Source organism: Stegostoma tigrinum, chromosome 21 (genome assembly GCF_030684315.1).
Source record: "Stegostoma tigrinum isolate sSteTig4 chromosome 21, sSteTig4.hap1, whole genome shotgun sequence".
NCBI lineage: Eukaryota > Metazoa > Chordata > Chondrichthyes > Orectolobiformes > Stegostomatidae > Stegostoma > Stegostoma tigrinum.
This window is the reverse complement of record NC_081374.1, coordinates 23,020,579-23,038,956: the sequence shown is the minus strand read 5'-3', so window position 1 is coordinate 23,038,956 and position 18,378 is coordinate 23,020,579. Positions and strand designations below refer to the sequence as shown.

The 18,378-nt window shown below is 42.5% G+C and overlaps 1 protein-coding gene across 5 annotated transcripts in view; it reads left to right on the top strand.

Moving 5' to 3' along the window:
* LOC125463008 (copine-8-like) overlaps positions 1-18,378 on the top strand; it is a 636,730-nt gene that overhangs the window by 141,558 nt on the left and 476,794 nt on the right. For all 5 annotated transcript variants that reach the window (XM_048553605.2, XM_048553606.2, XM_048553607.2 and 2 more), the window contains one exon: positions 11,627-11,730. In XM_048553605.2, the coding sequence (XP_048409562.2) occupies positions 11,627-11,730 (104 nt within the window). The remainder of the gene's footprint in view (positions 1-11,626; positions 11,731-18,378) is intronic.

Sequence of the window (18,378 nt, the reverse complement as noted above, 5' to 3'; positions counted from 1 at the left end):
CTGACTGAGGACGAATGGTCAGTCCTTAGCAAGGGGCTCACCTTTGTCCCCCTACAACCACACATCAACGAATACCAGTCACGGTCGGACATAGAGCAGTTTTTCCGCCGTCTTCGCCTGCAAGCCTACTTCTTCAACCGGGAACCCAACCCTCCTTCCACTGACCCCTTCACCCGCTTCCAACACAAGTCCTCCTCCTGGACACCACCCCCAGGCCTCCTACCCTCCCTCGACCTCTTCATCTCCAACTGCCGTCGAGACATCAACCGCCTCAACCTCTCCACCCCTCTCACCCACTCCAACCTCTCCCCCGCAGAACGGGCAGCCCTCCGCTCCCTCCGCTCCAACCCCAACCTCACCATCAAACCCGCAGACAAGGGTGGCGCAGTGGTAGTATGGCGTACTGACCTCTACATCGCCGAGGCCAGACGCCAACTCTCCGACACCACCTCCTACCGCCTCCTCGATCATGACCCCACACCCGAGCACCAAACCATCATCTCCAACACCATTCATGACCTCATCACCTCAGGGGACCTCCCACCCACAGCCTCCAACCTCATTGTTCCCCAACCCCGCACGGCCCGTTTCTATCTCCTTCCCAAAATCCACAAACCTGCCTGCCCTGGTCGACCCATCGTCTCAGCCTGCTCCTGCCCCACCGAACTCATCTCCACCTATCTGGACTCCATTTTCTCCCCTTTGGTCCAGGAACTCCCCACCTATGTCCGTGACACCACCCACGCCCTCCACCTCCTCCAGGACTTCCAATTCCCTGGCCCCCAACACCTCATATTCACCATGGACGTCCAGTCCCTGTACACCTGCATTCCGCATGGAGATGGCCTCAAGGCCCTCCGCTTCTTCCTGTCCCGCAGGCCCGACCAGGCCCCCTCCACCGACACTCTCATCCGCCTAGCGGAACTCGTCCTCACACTCAACAACTTCTCTTTTGACTCCTCCCACTTCCTACAGACTAAGGGGGTGGCCATGGGCACCCGCATGGGCCCCAGCTATGCCTGCCTCTTTGTAGGTTACGTGGAACAGTCCATCTTCCGCACCTACACAGGCCCCAAACCCCACCTCTTCCTCCGGTACATTGATGACTGTATCGGCGCGGCCTCTTGCTCCCCAGAGGAGCTCGAACAGTTCATCCACTTCACCAACACCTTCCACCCCAACCTTCAGTTCACCTGGGCCATCTCCAGCACATCCCTCACCTTCCTGGACCTCTCAGTCTCCATCTCAGGCAACCAGCTTGTAACTGATGTCCATTTCAAGCCCACCGACTCCCACAGCTACCTAGAATACACCTCCTCCCACCCACCCTCCTGCAAAAATTCCATCCCCTATTCCCAATTCCTCCGCCTCCGCCGCATCTGCTCCCACGATAAGACATTCCACTCCCGCACATCCCAGATGTCCAAGTTCTTTAAGGACCGCAACTTTCCCCCCACGGTGATTGAGAACGCCCTTGACCGCGTCTCCCGCATTTCCCGCGACACATCCCTCACACCCCGCCCCCGCCACAACCGCCCCAAGAGGATCCCCCTCGTTCTCACACACCACCCTACCAACCTCCGGATACAACGCATTATCCTCCGACACTTCCGCCATTTACAATCCGACCCCACCACCCAAGACATTTTTCCATCCCCTCCCCTGTCTGCTTTCCGGAGAGACCACTCTCTCCGTGACTCCCTTGTTCGCTCCACACTGCCCTCCAACCCCACCACACCCGGCACCTTCCCCTGCAACCGCAGGAAATGCTACACCTGCCCCCACACCTCCTCCCTCACCCCCATCCCAGGCCCCAATATGAAATTCCACATTAAGCAGAGGTTCACCTGCACATCTGCCAATGTGGTATACTGCATCCACTGTACCCGGTGCGGCTTCCTCTACATTGGGGAAACCAAGCGGAGGCTTGGGGACCGCTTTGCAGAACACCTCCGCTCAGTTCGCAACAAACAACTGCACCTCCCAGTCGCAAACCATTTCCACTCCCCCTCCCATTCTCTTGATGACATGTCCATCATGGGCCTCCTGCAGTGCCACAATGATGCCACCCGAAGGTTGCAGGAACAGCAACTCATATTCCGCCTGGGAACCCTGCAGCCATATGGTATCAATGTGGACTTCACCAGTTTCAAAATCTCCCCTTCCCCCACTGCATCCCTAAACCAGCCCAGTTCATCCCCTCCCCCCACTGCACCACACAACCAGCCCAGCTCTTCCCCCCCACCCACTGCATCCCAAAACCAGTCCAACCTGTCTCTGCCTCCCTAACCGGTTCTTCCTCTCACCCATCCCTTCCTCCCACCCCAAGCCGCACCCCCAGCTACCTACTAACCTCATCCCACCTCCTTGACTTGTCCGTCTTCCCTGGACTGACCTATCCCCTCCCTACCTCCCCACCTACACCCTCTCCACCTATCTTCTTTACTCTCCATCTTCGGTCCGCCTCCCCCTCTCTCCCTATTTATTCCAGTTCCCTCCCCCCATCCCCCTCTCTGATGAAGGGTCTAGGCCCGAAACGTCAGCTTTTGTGCTCCTGAGATGCTGCTTGGCCTGCTGTGTTCATCCAGCCTCACATTTTATTATCAGTTAAAGTGTGTTTGCTTTAACGCAAGGAGTATCAGGAATAAAAGTGATGAACATAGAGCATGGATCGGTACCTGGTGCTATGATGTTGTGGCCACAACAGAGACATGGGTTTCTCATGGGCAGGAATGGTTGCTGGATGTTCCAGGGTTTAGAACATTTAAAAAGAATAGGGAGGGGGTAAAAAGAGGAGGGGGTGTAGCACTACTAATCAGAGAGGGTATCACAGCTACAGAAGCTTCCATTGTCGAGGAAGATCTGCCTACCGAGTCAGTATGGGTGGAAATTAGGAACAGCAAGGGAGTAGTTACCTCGTTAGGGGTTTACTACAGGCCCCCCAATAGCAGCAGGGAGATTGAAGAAAGCATAGGTCGACAGATTTTGGAAAAGTGAGGACATAGTAGGGTTGTTGTAATGGGTGACTTTAACTTTCCCAATATTGATTGGAACCTCCTTCAAGCAGAAGATTTGAATGGAGCTGTTTTTGTAAGGTGTGTTCAGGAGGGTTTCCTAACTCAGTACATTGACAGGCCGACGAGGGGAGAGGCCATTCTAGACTTGGTGCTCGGAAACGAGCCGGGGCAGGTATCAGATCTTGTGGTGGGAGAGCATTTTGGTGATAGTGACCATAACTGCCTCACATTCTACATAGCTATGGAGAAGGAGAGGGTTAGGCAAAATGGGAGGATATTTAATTGGGGAAGAGGAAACTATGATGCGATTAGACATGAGTTAGGAAGCATGGACTGGGAGCAATTGTTCCATGGTAAAGGCACTATAGACATGTGGAGACTGTTTAAGGAACAGTTGTTGCGAGTGATGAGTAAATATGTCCCTCTGAGACACCTTGTCGGCTGCAAGGTGTTAGAAAGGATTCTGAGGGATAGGATTTATGACCATCTGGAAGAGCATGGCTTGATTAAATGCAGTCAACACGGCTTTGTGAGGGGCAGGTCATGCCTCACAAACCTTATCGAGCTCTTTGAGTATGTGACTAGAAAAGCTGATGAGGGTCGAGCTGTGAATGTGGTGTATATGGACTTCAGTAAGGCATTTGATAAGGTTCCCCATGGTAGGCTCATACAGAAGGTCAGGAGGAATGGGATACAAGGGAACTTAGCTGTCTGGATACAGAATTGGCTGGCCATCAGAAGACAGCGAGTAGTAGTAGAAGGAAAATATTCTGCCTGGAAGTCAGTGGTGAGTGGTGTTTCACAGGGCTCTGTCCTTGGGCCTCTACTGTTTGTAATTTTTATTAATGACTTGGATGAGGGGATTGAAGGATGGGTCAGCAAGTTTGCAGACGACACAAAGGTTGGAGGTGTCGTTGACAGTATAGAGGGCTGTTGTAGGCTGCAGCGGGACAGTGACAGGATGCAGAGATGGGCTGAGAGGTGGCAGATGGAGTTCAACCTGGATAAATGCGAGGTGATGCATTTTGGAAGGTCGAATTTGAAAGCTGAGTACAGGATTAAGGATAGGATTCTTGGCAGTGTGGAGGAACAGAGGGATCTTGATGTGCAGATACATAGATCCCTTAAAATGGTCAGCCAAGTGGACAGGGTTGTTAAGAAGCATATGGTGTTTTGGCTTTCATCAACAGGGGGATTGAGTTTAAGAGTCGTGAGCTCTTGTTGCAGCCCTGTAAAACTTTGGTTAGACCGCACTTGGAATGCTACGTCCAGTTCTGGTCGCCCTATTATAGGAAAGATGTGGATGGTTTGGAGACGGTTCAGAGGAGGTTTACCAGGATGCTGCCTGGACTGGAGGGCTTATCTTATGAAGAGAGGTGGACTGAGCTCAGACTTTTTTCATTGGAGAAAAGGAGGAGGAGAGGGGACCTAATTGAGGTATACAAGATAATGAGAGGCATAGATAGAGTTGATAGCCAGAGACTATTTCCCAGGGCAGAAAAGGCTAACACGAGGGGTCATAGTTTTAAGCTGGTTGGAGGAAAGTATAGAGGGGGATGTCAGAGGCAGGTTCTTTACACAGAGAGTTGTGAGAGCATGGAATGCGTTGCCAGCAGCAGTTGTGGAAGCAAGGTCATTGTGGACATTTAAGAGACTACTGGACATGCATCTGGTCACAGAAATTTGAGGGTGCATACATGAGGATCAATGGTCGGTACAACATCGTGGGCTGAAGGGCCTGTTCTGTGCTGTACTGTTCTATGTTCTATGTTCTATGTAAAACGCCTCCTAATAATAGTTACACTGTAGGAGAAAGTATGTGGGAAGAAAATAAACGCAGCACGTAAAAATGGATTATAATGTGAAAAAGGTGAACTTATTCACTTCATGAAGAACAGAAAAACAGTATGATATTTGCGTGGAGATCTGAGTGGTGCAAAGCCATTTGAGTATTGAGCTACATTAGCCACAAAAAGTTAGTTTGCAGTAACAGCAAGTGATCTGGAAAGCATACAGGGTTTATTGCAAGAGGACTATTTGTAAATATGAGGACATTTTGTTGCAGTTCTGATGGAAAATCGGGAGAACTGTCTCATTTATTTTGGTTTTATTTGCAAAAATAATGTACAGCAAACTTTGTTTTAACTGGCAAAGGCAGTCTTGATAAACCAACAAAAACTGTATACCTCAAATACCTGTCCATTTATTCCATCCGATTATTGTAAATTTTTAATTTATTTACTGTCATGTAAATATAATTGTTCAACAAATGCCCAAACAAAATCTCAAAATTGATTCAATTTTGAGTCAATTTCTTCTCAAATTCCACAATCAGCCACGATATCCAAGTAACCAGTTGAGAGTGCGAGTGAGAAGGCTTTCTGATGCTAAGCTTTATTTAAGGCAATATTCCATTATTATTTAAGTGATTTATGCTGTGAATAATGTATAACAATGATGTATATACCCCCTACACTTTGTTTCTATTACTTAATGTGTGTTTTTACACTGATTGTGTGGATCTCTTGATAAACCAGAATATTTGATGAATCCGACACTCCTAATCCCAACGGTGCAGGATCATAAAACATTTATTGTCGTTGCAATGGAAGCAGTTCAGAGAAAATTTCCTGGACTCATTGCTGAGATGAAGGATATTTTTTGAAGAAGAAGAGCTGAATGGGTTGGGCCTTTACCTATAGAGAGGAAACCCTATTTCAGTATGTAAGATCCTGAGAAAGAGTGGAGATTGGGAAAATATATTGTCTTGTGCGGAGACTAGAACTAGGGAAACATGAGCTGAAGAATGCAAGGCCTCCCTTTTGAGGCACAGATGAGGAAAAAACATTGGAAAGTGGCCCATTTCAATTACTCAAAGCTGAATTTGATAGATTTTTGATGTATGTGAGTTGATGCTTTGAGATTGAGGGGCAGACTGAAAATCCAAATGAAACCTGTTGATCCATGAGCCAATTGAATAACGGACCAGTCTCAGTGCCAAGTGGCTTACTTCTGTTCCTAGGTCTTATGCTCCTTGGTAAAGCTTAAGCGTGGCTGGCAAAATCAATGCCATTTTGAGCTGCATATTGTATAAGTGTAAGAGATCCATTTGAGGGTCCCCATACAAAACTGATTGGCCCAGAATGCACTGGAAGGTATAAAATAATGTGAATCTGGTTTCTTTTTCTTGCTGTATGGTTTCATCTGGGCTCAAGAAGGAATTTTTATACTTTTCCAAGATGTATTATCTGGTTATTTCCTTTCTGCACAATACATATTAGGCAGTAATCCACAACAGTACAAACTTTACACTTGAAAGCAAACATAAAGGAACCAATTGCACTACATTATTAGCAACCAATAAATACTAAGGCAACTTACAACATAGAGTTTCAGGTGAATTAATGAGTGATGAAAATAATGTTCAAAGCTGTTTCTGTTCTCTTGAATATAGATCTGGAAACTATGCACAATAAAATCTGGAATAGAAAGGCTAAGTGATTAAATAGGAAATATTTCAGTTAGCATTTGTCTATAAATTAACATTTAGTAGTAATACATCTCTGAATTGTTCAGTTCCATTCTTATGGCTTATGACTAATCCAAGCCATAAATCATTATTATTGCATTCATCCAACGTCTTGCCAGTATTTGAGTACCTATAGCACGCATTTTTAAAATTATAAAATGAGGGATTATATCTTCAACTTTCTCAAGGTTGGACACTGTTCCTTGACTGTAGACATGATGATAAGAAGAAAGAAAATGAGTGACATTGCCCCTTTGTAGAATGGTCCAAGGTTGCTGACAACTGCTTCTCTCTGTTGAAACTCAAATGTATCACCAACTTTTGTCCAGCTACTCCCATTGAAGAAAAGAAAACCAAGAAAATTAAAATCAAATCCTTTAAAATACTAAACAGTGTGCAGAATACAAAAGTTATATCACGAACAATGAAACAGTAAAACTTTGTCTTTCTCATGACAGATATTGCCTTTCTCCTGAGTGTTTCAAACACCTTCTTATTTATGTCGGCTTCATACCGAAGGATTGTTGAAGAACAGTTGATGTCAAGTCTTGTGAAATTATCTGGTTTGTTTTCTTTTTAGAAGGATTGCTAGAAGAACATGATGATCAGTGAGACTTTTATCTTTTTTATAAAATAGAGACATATCTTGAACATCTCATTGTTAAACCTGTTTGAATGCTTGGATTTAGTTCTGGGAAAATAGAATTTAGAATGGAAAGACAGCTATTTTCTGTTTGAATATTTAGTTGAAGTTGCTTGGTTTTGGTTTCAGCTTGGGAAACACCTGCTTGGAAATGGCTTCTGAGCTCATCTCTTTCCTGTTTCTGAAAAGTCCATCAGTGAAAGTCTATGTAAAACCTTACTATTCTTTTGAAAACGTCTTACTACCATGATTCCGGAACTGTATTTCCCAAGACCTACACTTTATCATTTGTTTCTTTCAAGAGCTAACCATTAGTATTTCCCCATAATTCAGAACGTGCCTTTATTCTTCATAAAATAATAAGTATGTATTCACAGTAGATTGTCCATTAATGAAACCCTTTCCAAAAACAATTTGCTTCTCAGTAAAAGAAACTTAAACATTGCAAAAACGACGCATGAAGTTGAAACTTTTCAACTTGTACGTATAAAAGCTGAAATACGAGAAAACCAATTTTAGAAAGGACACAGTACACAATAGAAAACAGTGATAATTAGTTAGTCTAAGAGATAATGGGAACTGCAGATGCTGGAGAATTCCAAGATAATAAAATATGAGGCTGGATGAACACAGCAGGCCAAGCAGCATCTCAGGAGCACAAAAGCTGATGTTTCGGGCCTGGACCCTTCATCAGAGAGGTCCAGGCCCGAAACGTCAGCTTTTGTGCTCCTGAGATGCTGCTTGGCCTGCTGTGTTCATCCAGCCTCACATTTTATTACCTATGATTAGTTAGTCCTTTTCTTTGGAAGTCTCTTCAGGTTGAGAATGACTTGCTTCCACTCTGGGGAAGTGGGTTCTACGGTGACTCATTAGTCCATAAGACCATAAGACATAGGAGTGGAAGTAAGGCAGTTCGGCCCATCAAGTTCACTCTGCCATTCAAATCATGGCTGATGGGCATTTCAACTCCGTTTCCTTGCACTCTCCCCGCAGCCCTTGACTCCTTGTGAGATCAAAAATTTGTCGATCTCTGCCTTGAAGGCATCCAACGTCCCGACCTCCACTGCACTTCATGGCAATGAATTCCACAAGCCCACCACTCTCTGGCTGAAGAAATGTCATCTCATTTCAGTTTTAAATTTACCCCCTCTAATTATAAGGCTGTGCCCACGGGTCCTAGTCTCCCCGCCTAACGGAAACAACTTCCTAGCGTCCACCCCTTCTAAGCCATACATTATCTTGTAAGTTTCTATTAGATCTCCCCTCAACCTTCTAAACTCAAATGAGAACAATCCCAGGATCCTTAGCCGTTCAACATATGTTAAACCTACCATTCCAGGGATCATCCGTGTGAATCTCCGCTGGACATGCTCCAGGGCTCGTATGTCCTTCCTGAGGTGTGGGGCCCAAAATTGGACACAGTATTCTAAATGGGGCCTGACTAGAGCTTTATAAAGCCTCAGAAGCACATTGCTGCTTTTATATTCCAACCCTCTTGAGATAAACGACAACATTCCATTCGCTTTCTTAATTACGGACTTTACCTGCAAGTTAACCTTTAGAGAATCCTGGACCAACACTCCCAGATCCCTTTGTACTTCTGCTTTATGAATTTTCTCACCATTTAGAAAATAATCCATGCCTGTATTCTTTTTTCAAAAGTGCAAAACCTCACATTTACTCACATTGAATTTCATCAGCCATTTCCTGGACCACTCTCCTGAACTGTCTAAATCTTTCTGCAGCTTCCCCACCTCCTCAGTACTACCTGCGTGCTCACCTATCTTCGTATCATCAGCAAACTTCGCCGGAATGCCCCCGGTTCCTTCATCCATATCATTAATGTATAAGGTGAACAGCTGCGGCCCCAACAATGAACCCTGTGGGGCACCACTCGTCACCGGTTGCCATTCTGAAAAAGAGCCTTTTATCCCAACTCTCTGCCTTCTGTCAGACAGTCAATCCGCAATCCAAGCCAGTAGCTCACCTTGAATATCATGGGCCCTCACCTTGCTCAGCAGCCTCCTGTGAGGCACCGTATCAAAGGCCTTTTGGAAGTCTAGATAGATAATATCTACTGGGTTTCCCTGGTCTAACATACTTGTTACCTCTTCAAAGAATTCTAACAGGTTTGCCAGCCGCGACCTCCGCTTAGTAAATCCATGCTGACTTGTTCTAATCTGACCCTGCACTTCCAGGAATTTAGAAGTCTCATCCTTGGCAATGGATTCTAGAATTTTACCAACTACCGAGGTTAGGTTAATCAGCCTATAATTTTCCATCTTTTGCCTTGATCCTTTCTTAAACAAGGGGGTTACAACAGCAATTTTCCAATCATCTGGGACTTTCCCAGACTCCAGTGACTTTTGAAAGATCACGACCAAAGCCTTCGCTATTTCCTCAGCCACCTCCCTCAGAGCTCAAGGATGTACCCCATCGGGGCCAGGAGATTTATCAATTTTTAGACCTTTTAGCTTTTCTAGCACTTTCTCTTTTGTAATGCCTACCATGCTCAACTCTGCCCCCTGACTCTCCCTAATTGTCGGCATACTCGTCATGTCCAATCCTGGAGCTGTAGTTTCTGCCATAAATGGGGCTGGCAGTGTTTGATGAGGTGTGTGTTTGGATCACTCTGTATTCTGTGTGCTGCTTCTGCTGCTTGCGCTCGGCATCCATGTGCTCACTCAGTGACAGTTGTAACGGTTTGCGCCTTTTGTAGATGACTGTTCTCCAGTTTGTGTCTTCTACGGGAAAGATAGTCCCGTGTGTTGGTGGGCATGATGTATTTGCTAAGGGAGTTCTCATAAAGGCAATTTCTCCTCAAAGCTGCAGTTGCAGAAGCCGCTGCAGTGCACCAGACTCCCAAGCTTGTGCAGCCGGTAAGAAAATTAGGTATAGAAGGAATAGTTAACTTTCACTTTTAGTTAGCTGATTAAATTCAACCAGATAAGTCAACTCTGGTCAGAGTGTTGTTATCTTAATGTATGAGAGTTGGGTTGCTATATTTAGAAATGCTAGCTAACTATAATGATTAGACGTTCAATAGACACTTTGGTTCCTATTCTGTCTAGGACAGGGAAATGCCATCCATAGAATACAAACACTTGAACCAGAACTATGGAAAATCTAATGTTAAACTGTAATGCTGGAGTTCTCAACAAAACACCTTTGCATATGCACTTTCCTAGATTTTTACCATCAAAGAGAGTATATGTAATTATAAAGGCCATTGGATTGAAAGTCTCACGAGACCTGTCAACTTAGCAGTCTTGATAGCCAAAATGGCTTTTTTGTATTGTGTTTTCATCTTTATCTTTAAAGTGGTTCGTGCAACGTCTCCATTTTAAGGCAAGGTGAAGCATTTACCCTTCATTCCAAATACGCTGCTTCATTTCAAATATGTGAACAAATGATGTGATTATTCAGTGAGCTGCAGTAACATTTATGTTGAGTATTAAATTTTGTCCTGAAAAAGAGTAACCGAAACTGAGATGGTTCATCCTTTAATATATAGGGCCTAAAGCCCCCACAGTGTGGAAACAAACCATTTATCCCAATAAGCTCACACTGTCCAAAGAGCATCCCACCCAGATTCACCTCACAATCCTATCTCTCTAACCCTGCATTTCTCATGGCTAATCCACATAACCTACACAACCGTGGACATGATGTGCACTTTAGCATGGCCAGTCCTCCTAACCTGCATATCTTTGGACTGTGGGAGGAAACTGGGGCACCTGGAAGAAACCCAAACAGACAAGGGGCGAATGTGCAAACTCTACACAGACAAGCTGGAATTGAACCTGCCGCTGTGAGGCACAGTGCCAACCCGGTTGCTTGCAATTTTTCTTTTTTGTCCATGTTTCAATTTCTTGGAACTGTTTTTATAGGTACAAGTTTTTCAGGCAGTTAGGGAATTGCATCATTTATTGTCTTTAACTGTTTTCTGGTCATTTGGGCATGGGATACCACAGCTAGAAAGTAGAACTCTACAAGTCAAGCATCCATAATTGACACCAAACAATCAAAGTTGTAGGATTGTATTGCCTGATACAGAGTAACGTTGCCTTTACTTTATTCCTAATAACATGCTTCAGTTGCTACCTCAGAAAATCATGTTCCACTGCCCTAATGCGACATTTTGTCATTTCCCAATACAAATAATCCTGGCATAAGTTTTCTAGATAGCATGTGTTGAAGGGTGTTTCAGGCTATAGGTCTATCCTGGCATTAACTGGATTGAAACAGTCAAAACCTAATGTCCTACAGGACTGTTACAATTATCATGCAGTCTGAACTGAATTTGAATCTTGGTCTCAGAATTCAAAGGCAGCGTTGAACCCAATAAACCATCCATTTACAAATCAATTTCTGTGCATGCTTTTACAATCTGTCTAATGTAGACAGGGAAGCTAACACTCTTATGTTTCTTTGCAGTTTGGAAGAACAGAAGTAATCGACAACACCTTAAATCCAGACTTTGTACGGAAATTCATTCTAGATTACTTCTTTGAAGAGCGACAAAATCTCCGATTTGATTTGTAAGTTGCCCTTCGCTCTTTGCAATCGCACATGTGTATTTCTCAAGTTATTATAAGGGAATATAGGTGAAATTGTAAATGAGAAAAACACAAACAATCATTGAAATGTTTCAAAAGCACAACCTGTGTTTTGAGTTCATTAAATTTGATTTACAACATTCAGTTTGTTTTTCCAAAAATGTAGTTGACATTTCCGCAACAAGGCACAATTCAAATTTACATTGATTTCAAACGGTGGATCATTTTCCATGAACAAACAACTCACTTTGTTGCATTCAAGCCATCAGCAAGTAATTGCAACTTGTATGTTTTTTTCCCAAGAATAAATTTATATTAACTTCTATTCAGTATGTAAAAGGGACATAATTAAAACCAAGTGCATTGAGAAAATTTTGAAGTATATTCTCATTCACTAGTCACAGAGTGAAAGAAAAAAATGCGCGTGAGAACTGACAATAGGTAGGTTGGGAAAGTATGAGCAGAAGACAAAGGAGATAGAAAGCACTGTTCTGTTTGAGGATCGGAAATGGAAGACTAAATATGCTGTCTTCGCAGAAATAAAAGCAATTACGTGGGTATGAAGACAAAGTTGACTAAAGTGAATGTCAACATGGATTTAAGGTAATATGGCAGAGAAACACTGAGAAGTACTGGTGGTTCACAAGTTATCCAGACTAGACATTGATATAATTGCAATGAGTGAGCTCCACTTCTCAGGCCAAGAAGCCCGACAGAACAGTATACTTTCCTTGCATTGCAAAGAATGCCCTGCATACTAGAATCATGCCGAATGCAGACTCTTGTATAGACCACCATCTTATTTGTTTAAAGCCAAGATTTCAAGACTAAGCACAAGAACAGTCCGAGAGACAACAACCCATCAAAGAAATTATAAGCCCGAAATTTGCAAAGCTCATCTTAAAGAAATAGATATGAAACAACCTTATGGAGCAGAGTGACCTCACTGTTGAATCCACTCCAGGAGAACTCTGGGAACACATTCAAGCTGCTGTGCAGAATACTTCTGACAAGACTATTGGATTATGCACCTAGAAGTACAGGGAATTGTCTGATTAAAAATTATAAAAGAAATCCAAGGTGTGTTTTTGATTAAAAAAAGGTCAGCTCAACCTGCTGACCTGGCTCAGATTGCGTCCATGCATGCAGCACTCTATAACAACCAAAATGTTTGGTGGATAACACTTGTGAAAAAAACTCATCAGTATGCTGGCAATGGTGACATTAGGAGAATTGGTGCATTTTTGGCAATGTTACTGGACTAGTAATTCAGAAGCTCAGGATAATTATCTGGGGATGTGGGTCAAACTTTCACTATGACTATTAGTGGACTTTAAATTCAGTAAGTAAATCTGAAATGTACAAGCTGGTCAATTGTGACCATGACAACTATTATTGATAATTGTAAAAGCCCATCTGGTTCACCAAGTCTTTTAGGGGAAAACAACCTGTTGCCCTCACTTGGTCTGACCTACATGCAACTCCAATTTAATCTAGAGCAAATCAAGATGGGCAACAATTGCTAGTCTTGCTAGTGATGCTCATATTTTGTGGAGGAATAAACTCATAGGCTTCAATGAAGCACTAAAATCCACCTTCTGGACTCAACATCAAGTTCAAGAATTTTAGGGCTACTACACCTTCTGCCATGTCTTTACCCGACCCCCATACACCAGGTGTTGTTATCACATGGGCTGTACTACAAACCGCCAATTGTCAGCCACTAATTGTTCCTGTTAGCAACTATTCATTCTCCCAGGCTGACCTTTACTCATTCCTTTGCCGAACTGTTTCTGTGTCTCCGGGTTCCATCTCCACCTATCATTGCTCCCCCTACCTCTTCCCCCCTCCCCCTCCCCAAACCAAGGCACCACAATCTGGGTATTTGTTCTCAGACAAATACAAGAGAAAGGTCATGAACAAAGGACTGAAAGTCACATTTAGACCATGCTAAGGCGTTTGAAACAGTGAGCAAAAATGGGCCTTAGAAAATCCTTGTAAGACCTAGATACCTCCCCAGCTTCTTGGCCGTAATGAAATAATCAACATCATTTTGGACAAATCAAGTATAACAGTAAGGCATTAAATCTTTTTTCAACCTGCAGTGAAATAAAGCAAGGATGTGTGTTTGCTGTAACTGTGTTGACTCCCACCTTCATATTGCTGCAGCAGGCAACAGAAGAGCTTAAGGAGGAGGTTTATGTATGCTCCTGGACTCCAGGAGGTCATTTTCAATCTCCAGCATCATCATTCTAATACAAGGACACAAGGAAACCTCAATCACCAACGTATATTTTCTGATGATCGAACTCTCCTGCCCCACAATGAAACTTACAGCGTGCAACAGTACTCTTTCCTGAGGCAGCATAACTTTAGGGATTAAAAATCACCTTAAAGAAACATGAAGTCACGTATCAACCCTCAAGAAAAATGTAGGTCACCAAACATTGTCAATGAAGGAACTGAGCGAAATGCTGTCAAGCAGCTATATAAAATGTCAACCATTCATAGTAAATAAAGGTAGTCAAGAAGAGTATCCAGTGAGAAACTGAGGCATACAAAATAGTGAAAGACAGTGTTAGGCTAGAGAATTGGGATTTTTTTAAGGCACCAGCAGTGGATAACTAAAAAGCAAATGGAGAGGGAGACAATTGATTAGGAAAGGAAATTGATGAGAGATATAAAAGCAAACAAAAAGAGCTTCCACAGGCACATAAAAACAGTGGCTAAAGTAAGTGATGGATCTGTGGGGATATATCTTGGAAATTAATAACAAAATAAACTCTACTCTGAGTTTCATCACTACAAGTGATTACAAGGAGAACTAAGAACATGTTTCACAAATGTCCTCCTAGCCTCCATGAAAAAATGCAGTATTCCCACTTCCTCATGGGAATCTCTTGTCCAAGAATGCTCAAATTGGAGAAGAAGCACCTGCGAAGATGTCACACAGCTTGGGCATCTCCAGCAAGACCAGGTGGAGGTCAAGCACAAATAACAGAAGGAGTATACAAAAACCCAAGCGTCCCACCAACCCAACTATGCCACGTGTCAGGGTGTGCAGATCTGGCACTGGACTGTTTACTCAGCTCAAAACAACTTGAATCTGGAAGAAATCCATTCCTGGTCTTAACACAATGCCAAAGAAGGAGATTTGAAGGGACCCTCATGATTTTTCAAGGAAGCTGAAATGGAATTTCTAGCTTTGTCCTTGGTTGTGATACATTTAGTTATCACAGGACTTCTACTGTTAGGGTTCCTGATGAGTGCTTTTTAACCACATTTCAAATGATTGTCTCTTGTTGGCAATCCACCAGCCAGTCAAGTCAAGGCATGAGGAGGTCAGGGATGGTATACTAGCACAGAATGTAAAGCATTGATAATCGGCAAATGACTCCAGCAGAGATGCATAAGGAGCCAGATGCAGATAATTTGTGGGTGGTGGTGATAGACGAAGTGTGGCTTTAAATGCCCTTGGTAGTAAATTGTCCTTCAGTTGGTAACAACTGACGAGAGACCCTGAGTCTTCTGAGAGACTGGTGTTTCAACATGTCTAGGATACTTATCCTCTTAGTGTAACATGTTGTGGGTATCACCTCTTGCAAATTGCAGCTATCTCTGTTCTAAACACGTCTCTCTAATGTGGAAAGGCAGGTGTGTAAGGACTAGATTGTTACTGGTCCTCTTGGCCATGTTTATGCTGTTGGTGATCTTTTGGTGTTCCACTGGCTACTTCTTCATTTGAAGTGAAAAGAAAACCAGCAACAGCAGCATTCAACATCAGCTGTATCAAACTCCAAACCGTGGAGAATAGCCTTTCAAGTTGAGAAAGAGAGTTTTGATACTTAGTGGAATTTTTGCCTGTTGTTTCTTCAACTTCTTTATTTGTTACAGTGAAAGAAAGTCAATATTTCTTTTACTGCTGAGTTTCTGAAAGCCTGAGAAACCCATGCACAAAAATCCTTGGACCCATGTTGATGCTGCAATTAACATATTGAAATTGACAACCCCCTTTTCCTGAGGTGGATACTTGCTGGCACCTGAATCTTACAGTTAACTTTTGATAGTGGCACATTGGTGTCACCTCCTCAATGTAGCATTAATTTCTGTACTTTTTAACAGGAACACCAACTCCCAAAGTAAGATGTACCTCAGCATGTTTTGATCAACGCAGAATGGAGATTGCATGTATTTGCTGATTAGAGGCTGTTTATAATTACTTCCTTTTCATTACCAATGGTTTCTGCTTGCATATATTAATGGAATTAATTTAGAAAATGCCTCAGGATAAAAAAATTGTTTTTGCTATGTGGAAAGTACTTATAGCGAGGCAAATGGAAGTTTGCCAATGATTTTAAAGTTGTTAAAAGATAGAGATGAACTAATAATGCCAACAATGTTGTGCAGATTATGAATTCCATTAGAACCTGAGGATATTATCACAATCCTGTAGTCATTGCCTGCATTTGTGATTATATTCAACCCATCCACAAAATGTAAATTACATAAATTGTAATATAATTTATTTTGCCAAATTATTCAATGTATGCAATCAGGAAGCATAATCTTTAGGACTGCACAGATATGCTTTTAAACTAGCCTATGGTTACAATTCTAATTAAAATAGATGCAGGTTTCTTCTCAACGTTCGGTGCATGTAAAGAAGTGGTAAGGTCTCGATTTGGGGCAGGAATTTCTGCATTAAGTTTAGAAAGGATGTTCTTAGAAAATTTTATAATCTTCAAGTCAATAAACTGGACATTACCTATTCTATGCACTTTCCTAATATATGATCTTTATAATTAAATGTTGTGTAAGCTTAACTATAAATTGTAGTACACATGGTAGAACTTGAACACAATTTGTGCTGACAATTAACTGAACTGCTAATGATTATTTTTGGATAAAACATTATGCTAAGGCACTGTATGGCTGCTGAGATCCAATTGCACTCTTCCAAAAATAAGAGGAGCAGGAGGTTTCGCTGGTATGATATTGAACCTTCAGTTAATGCAAGTGAAACTGATTAAACAAATACTTATCTCATTGTTGTTTTTGATACCTTGGTGTGAGCAAATTGCATTATGTTTTCCAAAATAAAAACAGTGACAACAACATGGCACGGCACAATGGTTAGTGCTGCAGCCTAACATTGCCAGGGACCTGGGTTTGATCCCACCCTCGGGCAACTATATGGAGTTTGCACAGTCCCCACATGTCTGCATGGGGACTGGAGGGACTGTATGAATTTCACTGCTTACAAAGCTCTTTAGAATGTTTTGTGGATGGGAAAATTGTGATATAATTGCATGCAATTTTTCCCCACTTCCTCATTAGATATACTTGCCTTCTCTTTAATGAATTTTCTGAGTAACATCAATTCTCAGTGAACCCTTCTCAATTTAAATTTTCTTCTTGATTAGATGCCACAAAAACCACATTTGACTAAAAAGCACTTGGCACCAATTTATTTTTCAGGCAAACACTAATTTTTTACAGTCTCTACTTATATTCAGACTCTGAAGAAATATTTAATAATTTCTATAAAAATAGTGTCATAGAGTCATACAGCATGGAAACAGACCCTGTGGTCCAACTACTCCACACCAATCATGTTCCCAAACTAAACTAGTCCCAGTTGTCTGTGTTTGGGCCATTTCCCTCCGAACCTATCCTATTCATGCACTTATCCAAATGTCTTTAAATGATGCAACTCTACCTGCACCCACCATTTCCTCTGGCAGTACATTCAACATAACAAATGCTCTGTGCAAAAAAAATTGTCCTCATACCCTTTTTCAAATCTTTCTCTTCTCACCTTTTAAGTGTGTCTCCTAGTTTTGAACTCTTCCACTTTAGGGAAGAGACCTGTGCTCCTCATGATTTTATAAGATTCTACAAGGTCATCTCTCAACCTTCTATATGCCAGTGAAAAAAAAGGCCCAGCCTATTTTTATAACTCAAACCCTCCATTCCTGTCAATATCCTGGTAAATCTTTTCTGAACCCTGTCCATTATAATAATATTCTTCCCATAATAGGATGACCAGAACTACAAACAGTGCTCTAGAAGAGGCCTCACAAATGTCCTGTATAACCTCAATATGACATCCCAACTCCTATACACAAAGGACTGAGCAATGAAGGCAAGCGTGCTAACACATCCTTAATCACCCTGACTACTTGTGATGCAAATTTCCAGGAATTATATACCTGAACCCCTAAGTATCTCTGTTCTACACCTCTGCCAAGGTCCCTTCTATTAATTGTATAAGCCAGCCCTTGCTTGTTTTACAAAAATGCAATACTTTGCATTTATCCATATTAAACTACATCTACCATTCTTCAGTCCATTAACCCAATTGATCAAGATCTCTTTGCTGTCAACTCTGAGCTGATGAGTAATTCCTTTGAGGAATGTGACATTATCTACAAACAATTACAATTCCACATAAAGCATTAAATATTGGAAGAACACCTTGGGTATCTTGAGCACAAGTTAAGGAGACATTACCCTACTCCAGACCTGAAACTATAACCTTGAGATCTCCATCTTCTCTACTCCTGAGATTATGGGCAAGAAATTGTGCTTTGTAGAGCCTATTTATTGGCATGTGTGAGAAAATGTAGT